Here is a 21,404-nt window from a genome sequence, read left to right as displayed (position 1 = left end):
TATGAATAAAAGACCTACATGCATCCCATAAAGTTTAAGTGTGCCTTGGAAGTGTATTTTTGTCTGTAAATTGGGCTTTTATTCGATATCCTACTAGCGCCCTGATTGGTGTATGTACTAGTATACTAGTATGCTATTTGCTGCCTCTACCAATACAATTCAGCACGTTAGTAGAAAGACAAGGGCACACTTATGGAACAAGTGGGGTACACTACTACAATGACTAGGTTGAATTAGTAGAATTACTGTCTTAGCAGTGATTTTTCCTCTAGTGCATTCCACTATTGTATGACATTTCTTGCACTGGTAGACTGACTGGGGCGCACTAGTAGAACAACTGCATGTTACTCATGAGGCAAAACTGTCCACTATTTTACAATTGTATGTCACTAGTAAGACATAATAAAATTCGACTAGTTAACACCTAGTGCTTCATTAGTAATACTAGAAGCATAAAATTGTCAACTAGTGCACAGATTTGCCTGGTGAGTAACATGCTTGTTCTGCCAGTGCACAGAAATGTCATACAGCAGTAAAAAAAAAAGAAACATCAGAAGTTGGAGAGTTGTTCTAGTGTGCTGAATTGTCTTAAAAGCAAGGACAAAATATACTAGTACATGGACAATTCATCGCACTAGTATGATAGGGACCAAATGCTCAAAGGACTTTCCATTGTGTGTGTACCATTTTTGATGTTGTGGGTCTGGGCACTTGTTTATGCTACAACAGGATACAGTGACCAGTCTGTACATTTGTCATTAAAAGTGACGTCGGATGTCGATCACAGCGCTGAGGTAAGCCTGGACATATTCTCCAGTGTCAACCAAAAACCTTCTCGGGCTCCTGTTTTGGATTTCGGACCATTCCTTTGGTCAGTTTTGCTATTGTGATGTCATGGCGCTGCCAAACGGCATTTGGGGATGAACGGGTCACATACGGGGAGCCCTTTGTTTGTCCTACCATATCCCGGCGATTCCATTTGAAACACCGCGTCATCTTCCGTGACTTTTCGGGACAATCCACCGACTTCTTGCACCGACCTATTCAAGTGAATTCCTCCTCTACCGCCACTTCAACTGCGACTCCCGTCATCCATCCTCCCCTCGTCTCGAGGTGAGAGCACCGACATGGGGAAGGGGCTGCTGGAGAGCCTGGAGGACACCAAAAAAACCAAGTTGGACTTTGTTGGTTTGTTTAGCTGACGACTTAAAATTTGCTCGCTAAGATTAAAATAGTGCTAAGCATGCCAGAACGTCTGGGTTTGAATCTCTTTTCCTCCCACATTCCAAAATGGTGCGTCTAAAATTCATTGAATACTTCACTCCCCAAAGATGAGCCAGGATAGACTTAAAATATACAATTAAGTTTTGTAGCTGACGATTTCAAACTTGGTGTCAATGTTGGATTTCTGGTTGCATTGTTTCTCAGTGGTCAGCAGGTCTGACTCAGAGTCACTTTCTGAATCTAAATCTTAAATAAAGCGGACCACTCTACCATCCATGCCAGTTTAACGCGACAACCTCGCTCTCATCAGTCAATCTGTAGCCATACCTGTCAATCACCGACCTCAGGGCCCGTTCTATGTTCATCCGGTGGCCTACGCGGGTGACGCCCAAATCCAGGTAGTCGTCCTTTGTGAGCGAGGGCAGATGGGTGCCATCAATCTCGTTGTCCAGGAAGCGCTCACGGTGCTCGGCCAGATTCAGGTAGCCCAGCCAGTCGGCCACGTCGAACTTGGTCCAGTAGGGCAGCGGCTTGGAGGCGAAGGGCTTGTTCGGGGATGGTGGCGGCAGGTGGGGGTAGCTCAGACAGGTAGGTGGGGGGAGCGGGTGCAGGGGTGGTGAAGACGTCCCGGACAGGAAGTGAGTGGGAGAAAGAGAGCGGGAAACAACCAAGGTGGAGTTTGGAGGAGGAGGGGCCCCGGAAGGTGCAAAGAGGGGTGGCGAGGGTGAGAAGTAGGGGTCCCCAAGCGCGTTACCGGGTGAGGGTGGGGTGATTGAGCCCCGTAGATCGTACATGGCACTGAACAGGGGCGAAGTGGGAAGCAGAGGGAGTGACGAGGGACGGGGCGGGCCCAATTTGGGCCTCTCCGACGGGGAGATGAGAGGACTGGGTGCCCGTTTGCGCTGGAGCATGTGAGGGTCCTTGCGGGACTCACGACTCGGGATGAACTGGAACTCGAGTGCTTTGGTCCGATAGACAGGTCTGTGCTTGGGGGAAGTCGGATATGGGGAATATGATGTCGGGGACAGTGGGGAATGTGAACGGGGAGGCTGTGAGGGGGCAGGAGGCTGAGGGGATGGCGAACGCCCCCAGTTGGGGTACTGGGAGGCGGGGGTCGGGGACGGGCACAGGGAAGGTTGCGATAAAGAGATTGGCGACGGTGACGGGGAGCGAGCCGACGGGGGACTCAGAGCTGAGGCTGAATCTTCTGAGAATCTGAGGAAGAAAAAGAGAAAGTCACGTCGAGAGGTTTGGACGATGTATGAGAAGATAAAATGGGAATAAGGGTGCGCAAGTCAACCGAAGTATCAGGTTTTAACCTTCAAGTTTCAAGTAATAATCTAGTAAGTCGAGTCGAGTCCTCATTAAATTTCGAGAAACTGACTTGGGTTTAGCAAGTCAAGTCAGCCAATTTTGCTCACTCACAACCTATTTGCTCATGAGCCCCTTTGCGCTTTGTACTTACAAATGTACCCGGACTGACATTGGTACTTGGATAAATTAGCTAAACTCATTTGCAATCACAGATTTGAATATTTCTCCATCTCAACCACTCTATTACTTTTTCCTCACAATTCAACAGAGAACCAACATGAAACTTAGTTCATGATTGACAAGCGATCAATGAACCAAAGTGTGAAGTTAACATACTGTAGCTTACCTAGCTTTGTCGGTTTTATATTGACAGATGAAATTAAATCGCATTGTTCTGTGTCTTACCTTTGAGTTGGAAACCTTGCATGTTGCTATAGTTTTTCCAGAATTTTATCAAAAACAATCTTTGGAACTCTCTCCCCCATAATACATGTTCCACGAGGCAGCCTCTGTACTCTACTAACTGTTCTTTCAAAAACAAACAAAATGGAACAAAATGCAATTTCTCCAAATGTAAACAGGAAAGATTTGTCAGGGAGAGCAAGTCCAAGTCAAGTCAAGCCTCGTGAATACGAAGTTAAAGCTGAGTCTTCCATAATTTTATACAAACAAGTTCAAAGTCCTAAAATTGTCCTTAGACTGACTTGAAGTCAAGTCATGTGAATCAGTTAAAGCTGAGTCTTCCATAATTTTATACAAACAAAAGTTCAAAGTCCTAAAAATTGGCGACTTAGTCTGACTTGACGTCATGTCATGTGAATCGAGTCCCCCACCTCTGATCTAAAGGTCACGAAGCGACAAAAAGGCCCGTGTACCTGTGTCTGCTCAGTGGTCTCTGGCTGCTCCAGTTGTCCTTGGTTCTTTGCTGCAGTTTGCCGCTCAGGTCATTGATCATGTTTGGCTTCATACTCGAAGCAGGAGGGTAAATCTTCTTCCCTTCTAAAAGTGCCCCAAACTGCCCCCCGGTGTCACCGCCCAATGGTCCTTCACCCCAAAGAGGCTTCATTTCAGGAGTGCGTGGGCGCTCAAAATAAGGTGAGCTGGGACGTCCAAAATTTTGCATGTCCCTCATCCCGTATCCGTCCTGGCCGCTTTCGTCTTCCGTCGTGGCACCCTCCTCTGCCCCCTCCTCTTCCTGTTCATGGTCATCCCTTCGCCTGTGAGAGTGGAAGGACGCGGGGGCAGTGCTTGTCTGTCTGTGGAGCTCGCCCCCTCGACTTCCCTCCCTGAACCGGCTGCTTTTCGGGTAGGTTGATGCTGCTGCTGTGGCATTCTGCATCTCGAAAGTTTGCCCGTCCGTGTAGCTCACGTACGACTCAAGAAAATCCCCACGTTCCGCCGATTCTACTGCTCCCCCTGCTAACCGGTTGCCCCCCCTCTCCCCTCGGTACAACCTATCAGCCCGAACGTTTGCCAGGATGCTGTCTAAGTGGTGATCACTACTACTGCGGCTGTCCAGCTCTTCTATGCCCGAGTCCACCACCGTCTCCTGGGATTCTCCCTTCTTAGCCGTGGGGGGTGGACGGTGGCGCTCCCCTGTCCTGTGGTGGGTGCCCTGGATGGGGGCAGCGTATGTGGTGTGCGTTCGCTCATGGTAGAGCTGTGTGGAGGTGCTTGTTGTGGTGGCAGCAGCGGTGGTTGTGGCGGCACAGCTTGTGGTCATGGCAAATGAGCCTGTGGCCCGCACAGGGGCGGAGGTGACAGCCGTGGAGGAAAGGGCTGCGGGGCCCCGGTAGGCAGGGGGTGGAGTTACAGTGAGCGGGGGAGTGGGTGAGGAGCGCCCAGGAGCATGGGTGCTATTGTACAGGTGGTGTGGATGGGACACGGACAAGGGCCTGTGATAGGAGCCGGGAGGCGGGGGCGGCGACACTGAGGGTGGAGGTGGGGGTCCGCTTGTTGACGTGGGCTGCAAGATAGAAGGTGAGTGAGGAGGAGGTGGGTTGGGCGAAGTCTGGGAGGGGGAGTGAGCAGATTGAGTCAGGTTAGCTACCTCGCTGTCGTAAGACGTGAGGCTGGAGGCGGTGGAGTCACCCGCCTGGGGCGAAGGTAGGGGCGTGTGGGTGGGAAACGTGCTTCCAAACAGTTCTTTTTGAACGGGCGGGGGCGGAGGTGGAGGCGGCGGTGGTGGAGGTGGTGGGGGAGGCAGAGGAGGAAGTATCTTCTGTTGGGTTAGGTTGGGGAGAAGCCGGCGTTGTGAGTATCCCCTGTCGAAGCTGTTGGCAAACTCTAATGGCGGTGGGAGGGGGTCTGCGTAGACAAATTCATCGTCCGCGTCCACCGAAGGGGCGGGCGGTGGAAGAACCATCAGGCCAGACCCGGTGTTCCCAGTAACGTTGGTCGTCTGTTGAGAACTGGTTGGTAGGGTGGAGTTTGTGGTGCGGGACAAGATGTAAGCGTCGGTTTGACTCTCCATTCTGAGGAACGAAGGCCGCCGAGGCTGCTGGGATGCCTGCTCATTAGCGGACTGTTCAGCTCTCTTCACGTAGCCCTCATGCTCTTTCTCCCGCTCTCGTTCCCTAGAGGCCTCCCTCCCTCGGTCCGCTGACCGCTCTCGCTCCTTGAAGCCGGGTTGATACGGCTGGGATTGGTAAGGGTGCGTGTGGACCGTTTTGTCCTCCGAGAAGCGAACTCTGAGTCCCTCGCGAGCGCCGCCTCCTTCGCGTTCTCTTTCGCCGCCGCCTGCGCCCTCCTCAGCCCACACGCCCCCTCGGAGGATTCTCGGTGAGGGTGGCCGTCCAACGGAAGGAGTGGTGGCGGCCAGGGAAGAGGAAGTAACCAAGTAGGAGCTGGAGGACTGGGCAGAGGACGACACTGGCTGCGAGGTGATAGTAGACGAAGGGAAGACAACACTGGACATCTGGCGCATGAAGGGGCGCTCTGGGCCCCTTCTCAACCGACTGTCATCCCGTAGGGCACGCTCTCTGGCTGCCAGGGCGAGCCCGAGGGGCGACGTGGGATCCAGAGCTTTTCCTGTCAGGGGGTGAATGAAAGTCGAGGAGGCGGTGGGCTGTCTGCTTGCAGCGGTGTACAGGTCAGCAGGAACAGACTTGGGCTGATAGTCCAGGGCGGGTGAGGAGTACTCTGGTAGTCCAAAGGCTGGAGGCATGCTGCGGGTGTGGTGGATGAAGGTGTCTCCGGAGAACATGCCCTCGTCGATGGATTTTGAAGGCCGAAGCTTGGAGTTCGAACTTTCAGCTTGCGTGTTGAGTTGCTGCTGCGACAGGTGAGCCCGCGTTAGTCCTCCCACACCATCACTACCGAAACCCATGTCCTCATCTGCGGACATGAACAAGGAGGCACTCTTCCTGCGGGCTTCGTGAAAGCGTTCGCGGTCCCGGCGAGCCGCACCCACGACGGCCGCCCCGAACTGGCTGGTGAAGTCCAACCCGTCCTGGGCTCGCATGGAAGGCAGAGACGGGGGAGGCGGTGCGGGGACGGAGGGAGGTGCAGGGGGCTGAGGAGCAGGCGTACGAGGAGGAGGACCATGGGGAGTTTTGGATTCTTCCGCCTCCCCAGGGGCGGGGGTATCGGCCTCCACGCTACTGCCCTGGCTGCTACGGCCGCTGCTGCTGGTGGACGGGGCCTTGACGATGATGGTGGGGATGGGGATGGAGCTCTTCTCCACTTTGCCCCCTTGTGTGCCATGGGCTGCTCGCAGGTCCTCCACCTTGGATTGTTTCACCAGGGGACCCTTGCCTCTCCGGGCAACACCTTTAGGACCCCCTGCTCCAGTTAGGCTGCGCTCTACCCGTTGCGGTTGACCTGTCTGTTGTTGTTGCGGCATGACGGTCGCGATGCTGGACGGGGGTACGGTGCTGCTGTAGCCCCTCCGAAGACCAGCTGCTTTGACGGCCCCAGCCCCACCGATAGGCTCTCCGGTATAGGCAACCTTACGCGCAGCTGTCCTGCTTTGGACAGTGTGGGCGCCCACGTGGGAATAGAAAGGTGAATGGTCCACTGCTGAGCCGCCTGCCCTCTCCCGGCCCACTTGGGTTAAGTGCACCGCCTGGGAGTAGGGCTGGTAGTATGAGGAAACGACCGAGGACTGTGACACAGAGACGGGGGGCTGCTGGGACGCCTTGGCTCGCCAACCGAGGGGAGGTGCAGAGGAAAAGGGAGGGTCTGGTGGCGCTGTGGTTGGGGGTGGAGGGATGTCATCCGGGCCAGGCACTGATAGACTGCGGGCAAACTTCATAGCCGGAGGATGCAGGAACTGCTTCTCTTCCTCGGGCACCCCTGGAATCACAAAGGAGGAAGAAACCAGAGAAGTTGAATTTGACTTCCTAAAGCAGCTACATCAGGCACAGGAAAACTGAGGATGTTTGTCTTATCTACCTGCCCGTCTACCCACCGCCAAGTCTGTCCTCAAGTCTTGGGCTACTTACTTTACACGTCAGTTTGTGTTACTGTACATTGTCATGTTACAATATAGAAGCAGTAAAGAGTGGAGTAAAATGAGAAAAGACTAAGAGTGACACCTTGTGACCCCTCCAGGGCTCACTGGTGGAAATGGAAAAAACATCATGGAAAATGTTGCTCCTTCTGTCGGATAATTTGGAATTCACTCAAAAAGTTCAGAAAAATCATGTTGGCACATCGTGACGGTAGTGTGAAAGGATTAACTCAGTGCAGTAAACTTTTTCTTTGGCCTTTTTTGTGACACGAAGAAAGAGAAGGCTTTATTGGGGAAGAAAAATACTGCATACACGGTAAGTTTCAGTACATTCAACGTAGTCGCAAGTCTTCCAAGTCAAGCTACAGTGTTCTATGGGCAACTAATTTTAATTATTTTTTTGTCTTTGTGGTCAAGTTGTTTTACATTTGTGTAAAAGAATGCCTGCCCCCCCAACCCCCCCGCAAAAAAAGGACGCGTGAGGCACACCTGCAATGCAGATCGACATGGTTCATTATTAAAGGTAAGCCTGGGTTTTTGTGATTTCAACAGCAGTTTTTACACCTCAACAGTCAAAACCACTACTTAAAAACACTGGTGTGAATTGTAATGTTACTAATTCTATGACACCAATGTATGCATACAAGTATACAAGAATAAATTGCACCCAGCGACTCAACGACAACAGTCAAGTGTACACAATAATTATTAGAATTACTATGTTGACAGCATAAGCACATGAGAGAAACACAACAGTGGCCTTCCACATAGACAGGGAAGCGCCACAGACACACAGAGACCAGCACAAGTAGACCCTCCCCCAGCGGGTCCAGAGGACAGACAGACAGGCGGATGGACTCAAGGGCGGACAGACGGACGGGTAGGAGAAACAAACCACCTCACCGATGGATTTTTGCCGCAGCATACCGTGCGGGGCTGCGTGAGGCGTGGCGTAGTGGGCCCGCTCGTAGGCCAGAACCAGGCCAGACGCCGACACCGCCTGGTCCGCGTAGTTTGGCTGAAAGAGCAGACATTGATTTCTTACAAAAACTGGCATTTAGCTTCTAGACACTGGGTCACAAGTAAGTTTCTAAAATGACTTGTGTTTTTACAGGTACCTTGATGAATGACTGATCATTGATGTCGAGAACAAAGAATGTGGATTCTAAAGCAGTATTTGACTGGTTGCAAAGAAGGAAAGAAGGAAGGAATGAAGATGGGAAGGCAGAAAAGTAGTTTTAAGAGAAGGAAGCATGTAAAATGAAAAGCTTTGGTTTGAGGGAAGGTTAGGGAGGTCGGACAGCAGGAAAGTGGTCAGGAAGGAAAGAAGAGAAAGCAGGTTTGAGGTGGAGGGAAAGCAAAAAGGAAGGAAGATTAAGAAGAAAAGAAGTGGCTCTGAGGGAAGGAGAATGGGGAACAAAGTTAGGACAAAATCTAAAAAAAAAAGGTAGGAAGGAAGGAAAAAAGAAGGGAAGAAGGAAGGGGGAAACGCAGGTCTGATATGGAAGGAAGGAAAGAAGGAGGTGGTGAAGGAAGGACAGACGGAAGCAGGCAGCAAAGGAAATAAGGAGGGAAGGATTGGGGTACAAAGGCAGGAAGCAGAGACGAGGGAACAAAGTCAAGAAGAGAGGATGGCCACGAAAGCTGGAGAAAGACGCAGGAAGAAGGCAAAACATTTTAAGTGCAAGGAAGGAGGTCAGGAAGAAAGACAAAAAAAAGCTTGAAATGAAAGAAGGAAGTCAGCAAGGAGGCATGAGTAAAAAGTGGAGTGAGAAGTCTGAGGGAAGGAGGATAGGAAGTAAAGAAGCCAAAAAAGATTGCAGCAAAAGACAGAAAAGCCGAATTCAGGGAGGATAAAATGAAAGTAAAAAAACAAGAATAGAGAGCAACTCGACCGTAGGGAACGACAAAAACTGAGAATGTATTTGTTTTGAATGTCCACTTTGTACATAGGACACACCCACGCACAGTCACACACCTCGTTGCTATAGAAAGTCCGTCCCCTGTCCCGTTTGGGGCCCTGTGCCCGCGGCCCCGACGCCTCGTTCGTGCTGATTGTCTGCTGAGCCGCTGCAAGAATTTCATCTAGTTTATCTGAGAGCAAGAGCGAGGGAAAGAAAGGAAGGACGGAAGAGGAGGGAACGCACATGACAATGAAACAGGAAAAAAAGGGGACGGCAGCCACGCAAAATGGAATAAACGGGGAAAAAAGACGGGACGCGGAAGACGGGGTGACGATGCCGGCGTCGACGTGGTCTTACTCAGAGCCATCTGATAGACTGTCCTCTTCTTCTCAGCCACTTGGGAGGATTCCAGTTCTGAAAGCAGGAGAAAGAGTGACCACACACACGATCGGGATGAAAACAACGAAAGAGTGGGCGGGAGATTACCTGACTTTTTTTTCCACGGGGTGGCAGCTGCGAGGAGGACAAAAAGGACACTCGTCTTTGGCGGGAGCATGACAGCATAGTTATGCGGAATACTAATAACGTTCCCCGGAGCGGGACATGCACTTGGGTGCAAATACTGTCTTGCATGTGACAACTCAAATTATCCCAAGACACTTTTTTACAAGCATTCGTTATACATTAAGGACATTAAAATAACGTGATCAAATTAATAAAATAAAAACTTGCACCTCTTTCCACTGTTGAAACATTCCGGTGGCACCACGAGGAGACAAAAACACAGAAGAAATCATCAGTCTGCATTAATTCAATGGTTGGAACCTGGTTTGCAATAAGCATTACTGCCACCTACAGGACCGGAGGGAAAACATTCCTCAATTGTAAATTTGCCCGCCATAAATTTTATAAAATCATATTTGGATATTTGTCGGGAAAAAAAGCTTCAGAAAAAGCAAACAAAAATATCATCATTGTTGCTCTATAATGTCACAAATTATGACAATGACAAATTACATCATTATTAAAAAAAAAAAAAAAAAAGTAACAGGGTCTAACATGAACAGTGGCGTGGTGGCCCGATGTCAATACGTGACTGTGTCGGGCCACCCAATCAGGCCTGTGCAAATTTCATGAATAAATGGAAAGAAATCAACACATTCTTGCTTTTTAAATAATCCACATTTTGAGTTTGATTCACTCAAATTGATCAATCATCACTGTCACTTTTCCTGCGCTGCTATAAGCAGAAGTCCTCTTTTCTTCAAGGCTTAAATAAGACAGAATGTGGCTTCACCCTTTTAAGGACTGCGGTTACTGCAGTGGACAGCTCATCATGTTATCATTATTGGTGCATGAACGGGTTAATGTAACAAAGTAAAAGCAGCGTTACTTGAAAAGTACGCCCTTGAAAGAAATCTGAAAGCGTTGACTCACCCATCTCCTCCAGCTCCGACGTCATGGACTTGGACCGCAGGGCGATGGCGGGTGCGCTCAGCCTCTTGCTTTGCTGCGGGACTGCAACGCAAGCACAACGATGGCCACAAGAGGTCACTCGTGAGGATTGCTTCATCTAATTCACCCGTTCTTGATGCCTTACTTTTCTTGCGGGCGCCCTCCTCCATGTCTGGGTTGCGGGTCACCATGACAACCTTGACCATCAGACTGTTGCCGCCCTGCCGGATCATGTTGACCACCTGGCGGTGACCCACCTTCACCACGTTCTGACCGTTGACCTGGAAGAGGTTTAGATTCTTTTTCCTGCTCGCCACTTATCAGTGCGGCTACCGACTTTGGATTTTTTTTGAAAGCCATTGCGATTTTTTTAAAAATTTTTTAAACAGGTTTTCAAGTTGCTTCATGAACCAAAGAATATTGCCTTCGGATAGTCCGTTTAGCTTTATGCTAACAAATAATACAAAACGCCATAGAAAACCCCTAATGCAACTCACATATTTAAACAGTGAAAACAGATAAGACAGCAATGCTCACAGTCATATAGTCTTTATCCTCTGCAAGGAACGATCACTATTACTGTGGCTTACTGAGAAGCTGTGCTTTTTTTCCCCATGTATATATCCCTGAAGGCGGTCATGCATTGCCATTCGTTAGAACCCTGACTTCCACATAACCTATTGTTGAGACAAGGGGGATGGATGCGATTTTTAAAAGGCACTTTTGCAGGTTTTGAAGTCATCCGACAATCAGATAAGTTAATGTGATTTCATTGCATCATGCCGAATTAAACACAGAACCACGTTGCTACTATTTGTGACATCATCTTTGTTTTAACGAGTCGCGTCATCACTTTATCAGCAATCCCACATAAATTTGCTAGATTTTTAAATGGACTCTAGATGTAAATGCCATGAAATAAAAGGTGGACCTCTGAACATTTGGTCTCATGTTCACTTTTTGATCTGAATCGAATACGTGCAGGTTACCTCGATGAGGAAGTCGCCCATCCTGAGACCGGCCCGCCAGGCCACGCCGCCCTCGTCCACCGACTCCAGGTACTGCAGGGCGGGGAAGGCGGGAGTCGGGGTGAACTCCTCGATGGGGGTCTGAGCTGCAAAATGGCGAGAAATGAACACGGTCCTCGCTGTTTCCGTTGTGCGGAGCTCTTCTTCCTCACCTTTGGCACCTCGCAGCACAAATCCGAAGCCCTCGCTGTCTTTCTTCTGCAGAAGCACCGTCTTCTCCTTGATGATGTAGTCGCTGGTTGGGAACACAGAAGGCCAAAACGAGACTTCAAACGGTATCGCTACCTTACACACTGCACAACAGTAAGCTGGTAAAAAGGCGGGGGGGGGAAAAATGTTGTCAAAGCATCTGATGAGACGCTTTGATCGTACTGTCATCTTTGAGCACGCACACCCCATCGTGCATAAAATGAGACATTGTGTGTGACACCAAAAAAAAAAAAAACCCACTAAATCACGAGTAACCAGGGAGAGAAATGTTTGCATTGATGTCCAACATCTTTGAAGGCTTAGCTTTGTTTTATCAGCCTGGTTGAGTTTCACAAAGCTTATTCTCTATGGGTTTTAATTCGGGTCTCTGAATTAAAAAAAAATAATAATAATAAACACCTCAAAGCAGGAGTTATTAATAAACACCAGCGATAACTTTGAATACATACGACATCCGGAAACAAAGGAAATGGGTTAAACTCATCTTGAGGTGATACAGAGCTACTGTAAAAACCGTCAAAACGGCAGTACAGCAATTTAAAAATAAGACACCTACAAGAGTTGCACGGGTTCAAATAAGACAACCAGAATCCTCCATCAGTTGTGCTGATTGACGTGAGACTCTGAATCTCTGAAATGTTATGCAGGTTAAAATAGGATTCGCAAAAGTCACGCAGGATTTATTTAAAAAAAAAAAAAAATCCTCCAAAGTTGTGGGGGAAATAACACAAGACAACTGTAAATCTCTGAACGGTTGTACAGGTTAAAAAAAAAAAACTACCATAAGTACCCGATAAATTGTACAAGTTGGGAATTTCTCCATTGCGAGACTAATAAAGGTTTTCTTATCTTATCTTAAACTAATACAAATAATACTATCACAAATCTTCCAAAAGCTGTGCAGGGATGAATAAAATTACCGTAAATCTTCCAAACGTTGCACAGGTTAAAAAACAACAACATTATTTAATTCTTCCAAAGTTGTACAGATAAAAATAAAGCGACAAAAGTGACACAGCTGCGGATAAAGCTACCGTACAGCCACCAATAGCTGAGTAGTTCAGTTTAAGACTAATTCCCCCATTGTGCTCTGCAAGCCTTTTCGAGACTCTTGACGCTTGTTCTCTCTCTCTCTCTCTCTCTCTCTCTCTCTCTCCCTCTCTCTCTCATACACACACACACACACACACACACACACACACACACACACACACACACACACGCACACAACAGAAGAATCAGAGCAGTGTTGCGGTGCCGCAAGCTCAGCTCAGACAATCAACAAACAGGAGGAGAAGTGACGTAAAATCAAGTAAATGCTTGCGGCTTTGGGGGTATCATGCCTCTTCCGGGGGTGATACCCTAAAAAACAAAAAACAAACAAACAAAAAAAAAAACTTGGGGTCAAATACTTGGGTACAAGTGTTTTTCTTTGTTTTCCGTGCCGGGACACAGCTTCTGATATTTAAAGCTACACGCACCCCAGATGGGACTGTATCTTAGCAGGCTTTGGCTCGGTTATCCTCGCTCTTCGATTCCATCCGATCCCCCAGCCAGGCTTACTTGCACGCCTGCTTGAGCACCATCATGGCACAGAACACTGAACCCAAAGTTGTCTAGTGTCCCCGAGCATGCTACGGATTGCCGAGTGCGCCGGTTTTCCTCGGCTCTCTTGCAACGTTTGTATCGATACGTCTCATCCACGTCTAAGAGCAAGCGTTCCGTGCCCAAGTCCGCTTCTTCCAACCATACTGGAGTCCGGGGGCGTGTCCAGAAACGTCGTCAATTATTCAACTTATCTCTGTGCAAAAGCAAGCGCAGCATGCTACAGCCCGATGTTTACAACTGTGGAAGTGGCCAGGATATGTCGGGCATGCTATAGACTACCTAAGCGCAAGTGGGTTTTTTTGGGGGTTTTTTTGGGCTCTGGTTTTCCGACAACAGGAGCAGTGGATTTTCATTTGTACTGGAGCTTGACGATGCAACACCATGGGCAGAAGAAACAAGGATAAAAGTCTTCTCCATGTAGAACCAAGCGTCCCCGTCTTCAGAACCGCGCGAGGGCTGGGGTGTGTACTGGGGCCGGGAATGGCGTCAGATTGCCAAGCATGAGGCTTTTCGGACCCTTTTTTTTTTTTTTTTTGCATTTGTTATTTCTCTTGTGGGTTCTAATTCATAGCAAGTATGAGAAACATTACACACAGTTGGGGTTCTGTTTTTTTTCACCTGTTCTAGGTAGCAGTTATCGGTAATAAGTAGACCTGCATGGTATGGATTGTTTGGCATGTATTAGTTTCTTTTTCACTTTCACGTCAGATTAGCTTTACGGCAACTTTTTGGACTTTGTAGCTCATTTCCAGCAGCTCTGGTAATTTCTATCGTGCAGGGTGGCAATTATCAGTCATACCGAGTAAATGAAATGAATGTAAAAGTATGACTTCTATAACAATAGTTCCAAGTCATTTTTGCACTCGCAGGACATTTGACGATGCTAATGTGTGACTTTTACATTCAATCGTAGGAAACGTGATCAATGAGATCGTGGGCAAAACCCATCGGAAATCAGCACAAACAGGAAACGGCAACGGAATGCTTTTGACTGCATAGTCGGAGACTCACATGCACCGATCGACGCACACAATATGCCATCAATCCACAGAGGCGTGACACTGCCGGAGCGCGCGTGTACGCTGCTTACACACATGTTCATTCAGTCAAATGCTGGCACACGTGCCTCCCATACACACACGCACACATACACGCACGCACACGCGCACACACATACAATCAAAACAAATCCAGGCGCCGCAACATCTGTCAAGTCGCTCCAATCGATCCTGCCAGCCATGACGCCAAGGCATACGACTCCCGCCACCGGCTACCACGGCGACGGAACGATGGAGTGGAGGAAGCGGGTGTAATTTTTTGAAAAGGTTGGACGGGTACCTGTAAATGAACCAGATGCTCCGATTCAGCGGGCCCAGCATCGGCCAGGAGGAGGAGAGGGAGAGGGAGCGGGAGAGATCCTCCTCGCCGCATGCCCCCGCCGCCATTTCCTCCCCTCCCTCTCCTTCTCCTTCTCAACAGCGGCGAGAGGCAAACGGCGAGGAGGAGGAGGAAAGGAGGAAGAAGAGGAGGAGGAGGACGGGAGTGGGAGAGGGCCGCACTCCCCCAGCCCCTTCATGCTTAAAAAGACAGCAGGCGAGTGGGAGCTGCGTTGGATGCGACAGGGATGGAGGGAGGTGGCGTAAGGAAGGAGGGAGATGCTTTGGAGACAGGTGACTGGCTTTCTGCAAGGAAAGGGGCGGGGCCTTCATGATAACACACGCACACGCACATGCATTCAAAATCACTTCACTGTCATGAAGTCCCATTCATAAAAAAAAAAAATCCCCCCCAAAAAAAAAAAAACGCACACCGTACAGTCCGAGCGGCTTGACAGCTGTCAGTCATCAAGGGACTGTCTTGATGATGTAATACGACGCGCAAACGTAGAGACACGGTTGGCTCAAAGACCGTGAGGTCAGCCTACTGGCCGCATTATCGATATTGTTGCCGATATCGCACTTTCATGCTTAATAGACACACACTGAATGTCAACAATGGGGTTGATTGATGACTGCGTACGTCACCAAAAACAGGAACAGGGACAACAAAAGTCACTGTATCGTTATGTTTGGTATGATGATATCAGCAAAGAAAAAATTGATGTGGCTCAGAAAATATCACAATTCCATTGTATCACGGGTTATTCCCGAGATTATTAGCGATTGTACATGTTCAGGGGTGGGACAAAATATGGATATTTTGAGATATCGGCTCGTGGCTTTGTGTACACAGTCAAGATACATATGGATACTGTGACTGATATCACACTTTCATTGCGCTTCAAATGTCAAAAGTGTGGCTGATTGCTGATGACACGCTTCGCCAAAAACAAGGAGGATAAAATCAATTGTATCGTGATATGGTATCAGTGACTGACAATATCATCAAGGAAATAACACTATCGATACTGACAAGAAAATATTGCAATCACATTGTATCATAAGTTACTCTCCAACCTCTATATAGTCAGCAGTAGGACAAAATATTGATATTATGATGTACTGTTTTGTTATCTTACAATATATAATCAACTCAAATATCCCATCCCAAATTTTAAGTACGGTAGTAGTATACGACTTTATACTTACTATATAATTAAATGATCGACAACTATTATCAAATTAATCTGAAAATATTTTTGATAATCAATTTATTGTTTCCTGGCCGTGCTAAATTTAAAAATAGTCCAAATTGTCAGAATGTCAGATTCTTAACAGTGAATACACTCCATGAAAACAGTCTGATTTACGTTTGTCTTTTTTTCAAAATAAGACATTTACAAACATCTGCTTCACCGTCGGAAAATGGATCGCAATATTTGCCAATTTTCTGACACGTTACGGACCAAACCCGGAACCGAATCAAACTTAACAAATTTAAGTTTGTGCATTTTCTGTACTGTCAGTTTGACATCAAGTTTTTGAATAAAGGGACAGAAATGAAAACTTCTCTTTTTACCCGATGCATCGATTAATTGACAAAAAAAAGCAACAGATCACAATGATCGTGAGTTGCAGCCATGTCAATAGTATCACACATTTTTCATCACTGTATTGTTTTGTCAACTAATATATCGATTGTCACGCAATGGCTGTGTCATGCTATTAATATGGTAGTGTGTCACCCCCCTCCCCCCAACTATTTTGTCTCCATGGGTGCACGTCACCCCACAAACAAAACATGAACGGGACAGACAGCAAGAAGAGGAAGAGGCGATAGAAACTCACATCATCATCATCATCATCTCAGTCCGAGTGGCCGGCTAGCGAGCGGTCCCTCATCGCGGCGCGCAACCACTCCGTACTGTCCCCCCCTCCCACCCCCACGACCACCTTCATCCATCCTTCCCTTCCTCCTTCCTGCCTCCCTGCTTTCATTCTCCTCATCTCTCGCACTCGCAAACCATCGCAGCTCCCGCCGGCAGTCCTTTCGAATGAATGTGTATCGAAGTGTGTGTGTGTGTGTGTGTGTGTGTGTGTGTGTGTATTTGGCCAGCTTCCAGTCAGGCGTCAAGGACTCTGCGGTATGACAATTTTGCTATCATTTCAAGCCACCATCTGGGACAATAAAATCAGTTTGTTTTTTGTGGTAAAAGACACGTCTTTTTCCTTGAAAAAAATAAATACAGTATTTTTGTAATACTGTATTACGGGTTTAACCCTTTCAGGGGACAGCGGTTACTACAGTGGACAGCTTATCGGGTTACAGGTTCTCATTATTGGAGCATGGAAGGGTTTAAAAAGACTTAAAAATTTTAATTTGACTTTTTCTGGTAAAAATATGACCTTTGACCCCCAAAAAGAATAAATTTCAAAAGGGTACAACTCAAATCTACTTACTTCATCTCGAAAGGTACCACTATTTTCTGAAATAATACTACTTTCTGGGAAGAAGACAAAATCAGAAAATAATTAACATTTAGTAATATAATTTTATATTTTTCTTTTATCAAATTTATTTTTGTAATATTACACGTCAGCGTTTCTTGTAAGATCATTTTCTCACAAAAACCTTTTTTTTTTTTTTTTTAATTTAACGTGAGTTTATTTCCAGCGGCATGGTGTCGACTGTTTAACACGGGCGCCTCACAGTGCAGTGGTGCAGAGTTCGATTCCTGTGTGGAGTTTGCTGGGTTTTCTCCGGGTACTCCGGTTTCCTCCCACATTCCAAAAACATACATGGCAGGTTAATGGAACACTCTAAATGGTCCTTCGGTGCGATTGTGAGTTTGAATGGTTGTTGTTCGTTTATGTGTGCTCTGCGATTGGCTGGCGACCAGTTCAGGGTGTGCCCCACCTACTGCCCAAAGACGCCTGGGATAGGCTCGAGTACGTCCGCGACCCTTGTGAGGATTGGAAAAAACATGGATGGATTACTTTATTTCCATAAAAGTGTAGGCTCATCCCCGGCCTCTGAACTTTTTTTTTACAAAATTTTTAAAAGACTATTTTCAAAAGATTACTACGCATTCACCTTGAAAGATATTTGTTATTTTTCCAAATATAATACACATTTTAGGGGGAAGAATCTCATCATTTTATGACGTTTAGCTGTGAAACAACATCCATTCATCCATGCATTATCTAAAACGCTTGATCCTCACGAGGCTCGTGGGCGTGCTGGAGCCTATCCCAGCTGTTTACAAGAATAATACCCTATTTTGTAATACCGTGCCTTATTTATCAAAGAAAAAAAAAGTCACCCCCATATTATTTCCCCATTTAAGGATTTATAAAGTTTATCGTTACATTTTGGTGGTGTAAAAATAAATTATTTTTATTATTATTGACTGGTAAGATTGGGCCTTTCCCTCATAATGCTTTATTTTTCCTTGAAAAAAAAAAATCAAATTTTTACTCCTCTCGCATGAATGTGCATGTCCCTGCGCGCTTGTGTGTGTGTGTGTGTGTGTGTGTGTGTGTGTGTGTGTGTGTGTGTGTGTGTGTGCGCGCGCGCGCGTTTGGCCACTTTCCATCCAAGCGTCAAGGACTCTGCGGTACGACAATTAGACTATGAAGTCATATCAAAGCTCCATCTGCATGCGTCTCTTTGCCCCTCTCAGCACGGCAACGAAAATCTTTGAAGGCTAATTTGGAAGGAATCCTGCACTCGGGATAAATTGGGATACGGATCCAATATCGGGGCTTTGTGCAACCAGCCATGTTTTTTGGGTTTTTTTTCCTCCTGGAAGACCACAACGCACAAACCAAACAAATCCATCTTTTTAGTTCCTGTTGTGTCATGAATGGACTGGTCGTTTGATTGCCTGGCGTTCTGATACTTTTGCACAACACAATATCGCGATGCAGCAATTCTCCCAAAATATATTTTGTAGTAACCGCTGTCCCTGAAAGGGTTAAAATAGGACATCATCACACATGCGGTTCGGATACTCCAATGTGCCCCCCCCGCCTTCCGCCATTACCACTGAGGAAACATTTTTGCTCGTAACTCAAGACAAAAATTGGCCAAGTTAACTTCCTTAACGACCATGTAAGGCCCGATTAGTGAGAGTAGTTCCCAAAGCGCTGCACTCGCAAGATACCCGCCCAGCGGTCTGCGGGGCACATTGGACGCGCGCCCGGCTTGCCAGATGGCTGCCTCCCCACCTCGCCCCACCCTCACGAAGCTGTCCGTCCTGATCATCTTCGAGCTGTACCAAGCCGAACCCTAATGGCCGCCGGCTGTTCGGTGAGTGCCCGCGTAAAGCGATTCAAGATCCTCATGGAAGGCTGCAAATTCCCAGTTTTCCTCAACGCAGCATAAGTTCACCTTTTGAAAAAAACAACAACACGAGGAATGCATAATTTTCCCCACTCGGCGCAGGTCGGCAAACATCGTCGCCACTGATTACCTTTGGCGGAGTTGGCGATGAGGGGCGAGCTGTTTAACGCATGAACACATGCGGTCTGTTCATCTCCTCCGCATGAGATCATTGGAGGGCCAGCGGCAGGTCAGATGAGGACACCCGAAAAGTCATCAGCGCTCCACTCGGGCCGCTTTACGACATTTGCTTGGCGGGCGGGGGAGAGTTTCCCTCGGGGAACGGTCGACAACAATGCGGTCCAAATTGCTCATTTGCAGCTCGTGGGGTAAATATTAACTGTGAAACGTATTTAATAGGGTCCGACATGGATTTCTTTTTAAGCCAAAGCAGATTCTAACATTTGGCCAAAAAAAAAATAAAATAAAATAAAAAAATATTTATTTATTTTTGCTTTATATTTTTATTTACTATATCTTTGCAAGTCAAAAAAAAAAAAACTGATTGTATTCAACCTTTTCAGGGACAGCGGTTACTACAGGGGACATCTTATCATGTTATCAGGTTACAGGGTGTATGCAAGGGTTAAAACTCCTAAATCTGGTCACTTGTATTTCAGGGCAGTGTTGTAGTCTCCATGTAGTCGAGAGAAGTACCGGTACTGCTATTGGAGTACAAAAATAAATAAATAAATAAACATCTTTCTTTCCGGTGCAAAGCTGCTTCCCCCCACTGGCTGAAAATGTGATAGCAGGAACATCACTGCTGACTATTTATAATATAAATTATTGAAATTGTGGAGGACACTTTAGAGTCAAGATGCTTAAAGTGGACTTTCTGGTACATTTGCATTGAAAAAAAAAAAGTATCCCCTTTGTTGGCCTGCAGCATGTGGCCTCCAGATGGAGGCACCACAGGGGAAAGAGAGCGGCTGATGGCTGGACAATTAAAAAGCGCATCGGGGGGTTCTCGGCGAAATTAAAAAACAATGGAGGGATGCTGTGACGGTCACGGATGACAGGCGCGTCGGAGGGGGATTTGACCCTTGTGCCGTGGCCGACTAAACGCCGCCGCTTGAATTATCCACCATGACGAAAAGCATTTTAAAATCAATAAAATACGTCACTAGAGACAAGCACAATTAGCCAGAGAAGAGAAAGTATCCGAGATTGAAATAACAGATGGAGATAATGTTAAAAAATGTAATAACAATTCGGAGGATAAATTGAGATTTTTCCATTGCTAAAAAAAATTCTCAATGTTAATATGGTAGCAGTTTGTGTGCTAACATATAGCAAGACCGCAGGCAAGCCGATTTGATCTGTAGTCGGGAACTATTTTGATTGGGAATGAGTAAAATGGGAACATACTAGGATGGGACGCTAACGTCTAGCATAATAGCAACCTGGGAGCACTAACGCTGATGAAGAAACCTTCCCCTCGAGTCAGATATGATTATCAATGACAATTCGGCAGCAATGCTAACATGCTAGTAGTTGGTGTAGTCCAGGGGTCACCAACGTGATGCCCTCCAAATGACCGCATTTTTAAAAATAGCTTACTTAGGACATTAGGAAATTCTAGAAATTTTGGAGAAGTAATCATGAGAAAATGTAAACACTGGCAGTTATTTATAGAAAAAAAGTGTTGCACCTTGATATTCATCTACTCCCTATTTATTGTGCGAAACGGTGCCTTTAGATGGAAAACTACCATTAATAATAATTATAATGTATATTGATATTATTAAAGGCAATCTGAAAATATTTTTTTCAAAGTGTGTATCTAACTGGTAGCACTTCTCAAGAAGTGACCCCTGGTGTCATCCAAAAGGCCGGAAAGCATCTTAGGCACCAATTCGAACATGAACTGCTAACATGCTAACAGTTGCTATACTATCATATTGCGAGGTAGCAACCACAGAACCACAAGAAGCCAAGAGAGATAGTCAAGCCTTTTACTTCTGCCACCGAGTCAGTACCAGACTAAAAAATAAAAAACACAAGCATAGCAGGAATTTAGCATCAGTTAGCGGCTAACGGATCATTTTAGGGGTACAATCAAGCAGCAATTGAAGTACTCTATTTAGAAATGAGTGCGCACTGGCAGACGTACGAGTCAACCCAAAATGAAGTGAACAGCTGCCATGACGCTAACCCTCAAACTGCTGGTACCTACTTCAGGGAAACGGCATCCCGCACCCCACAGTGAAAACATTTCGCAGTCAGAGTCACAGCAACAACAGAAGCAAGAGTGACTCAGCATGTGGTGCGTGCCCAAACACATGAACGCACGCTCGACTACTAGCAGGACAAAGCGCTTCGGCGGAACTGTCGGCGGCGGCGTGGAGACTTTCTCTTACCTGGGAGCGTCGAAGCTGTCGTAGGAGCCCACTGTATAATGACGGAACAAACGCTTAGCACGCTCCCCGCGGCTCTCTGGAA

At 47.1% G+C, this 21,404-nt stretch overlaps 1 protein-coding gene across 6 annotated transcripts in view; it reads right to left on the bottom strand.

The window, feature by feature from the left end:
- Positions 1–6: 6 nt before the first annotated feature.
- Positions 7–21,404, bottom strand: part of shank1 (SH3 and multiple ankyrin repeat domains 1) — a 49,697-nt gene continuing 28,299 nt past the window's right edge. For 4 of the 6 annotated variants that reach the window (XM_019889806.1, XM_019889805.1, XM_019889808.1 and 1 more), the window contains 13 exons: positions 21,323–21,398; positions 11,531–11,613; positions 11,340–11,464; positions 10,496–10,631; positions 10,333–10,413; positions 9,630–9,638; positions 9,382–9,408; positions 9,253–9,309; positions 8,970–9,085; positions 7,895–8,009; positions 3,414–6,834; positions 1,552–2,439; positions 7–1,151 (listed from right to left, as the gene is read on the bottom strand). In XM_019889806.1, the coding sequence (XP_019745365.1) occupies positions 1,073–1,151; positions 1,552–2,439; positions 3,414–6,834; positions 7,895–8,009; positions 8,970–9,085; positions 9,253–9,309; positions 9,382–9,408; positions 9,630–9,638; positions 10,333–10,413; positions 10,496–10,631; positions 11,340–11,464; positions 11,531–11,613; positions 21,323–21,398 (5,213 nt within the window). In that variant the 3' untranslated portion in view covers positions 7–1,072. The remainder of the gene's footprint in view (positions 1,152–1,551; positions 2,440–3,413; positions 6,835–7,894; positions 8,010–8,969; positions 9,086–9,252; positions 9,310–9,381; positions 9,409–9,629; positions 9,639–10,332; positions 10,414–10,495; positions 10,632–11,339; positions 11,465–11,530; positions 11,614–21,322; positions 21,399–21,404) is intronic. The other 2 variants (XM_019889810.1, XM_019889809.1) reach the window with 2 other exon arrangements.

Source organism: Hippocampus comes, unplaced genomic scaffold, assembly GCF_001891065.2.
Source record: "Hippocampus comes isolate QL1 unplaced genomic scaffold, H_comes_QL1_v1.1 scaffold326, whole genome shotgun sequence".
Lineage (NCBI taxonomy): Eukaryota > Metazoa > Chordata > Actinopteri > Syngnathiformes > Syngnathidae > Hippocampus > Hippocampus comes.
Note: the sequence above shows the minus strand (reverse complement) of the source record. Positions and strands in the feature narration are given on the sequence as shown.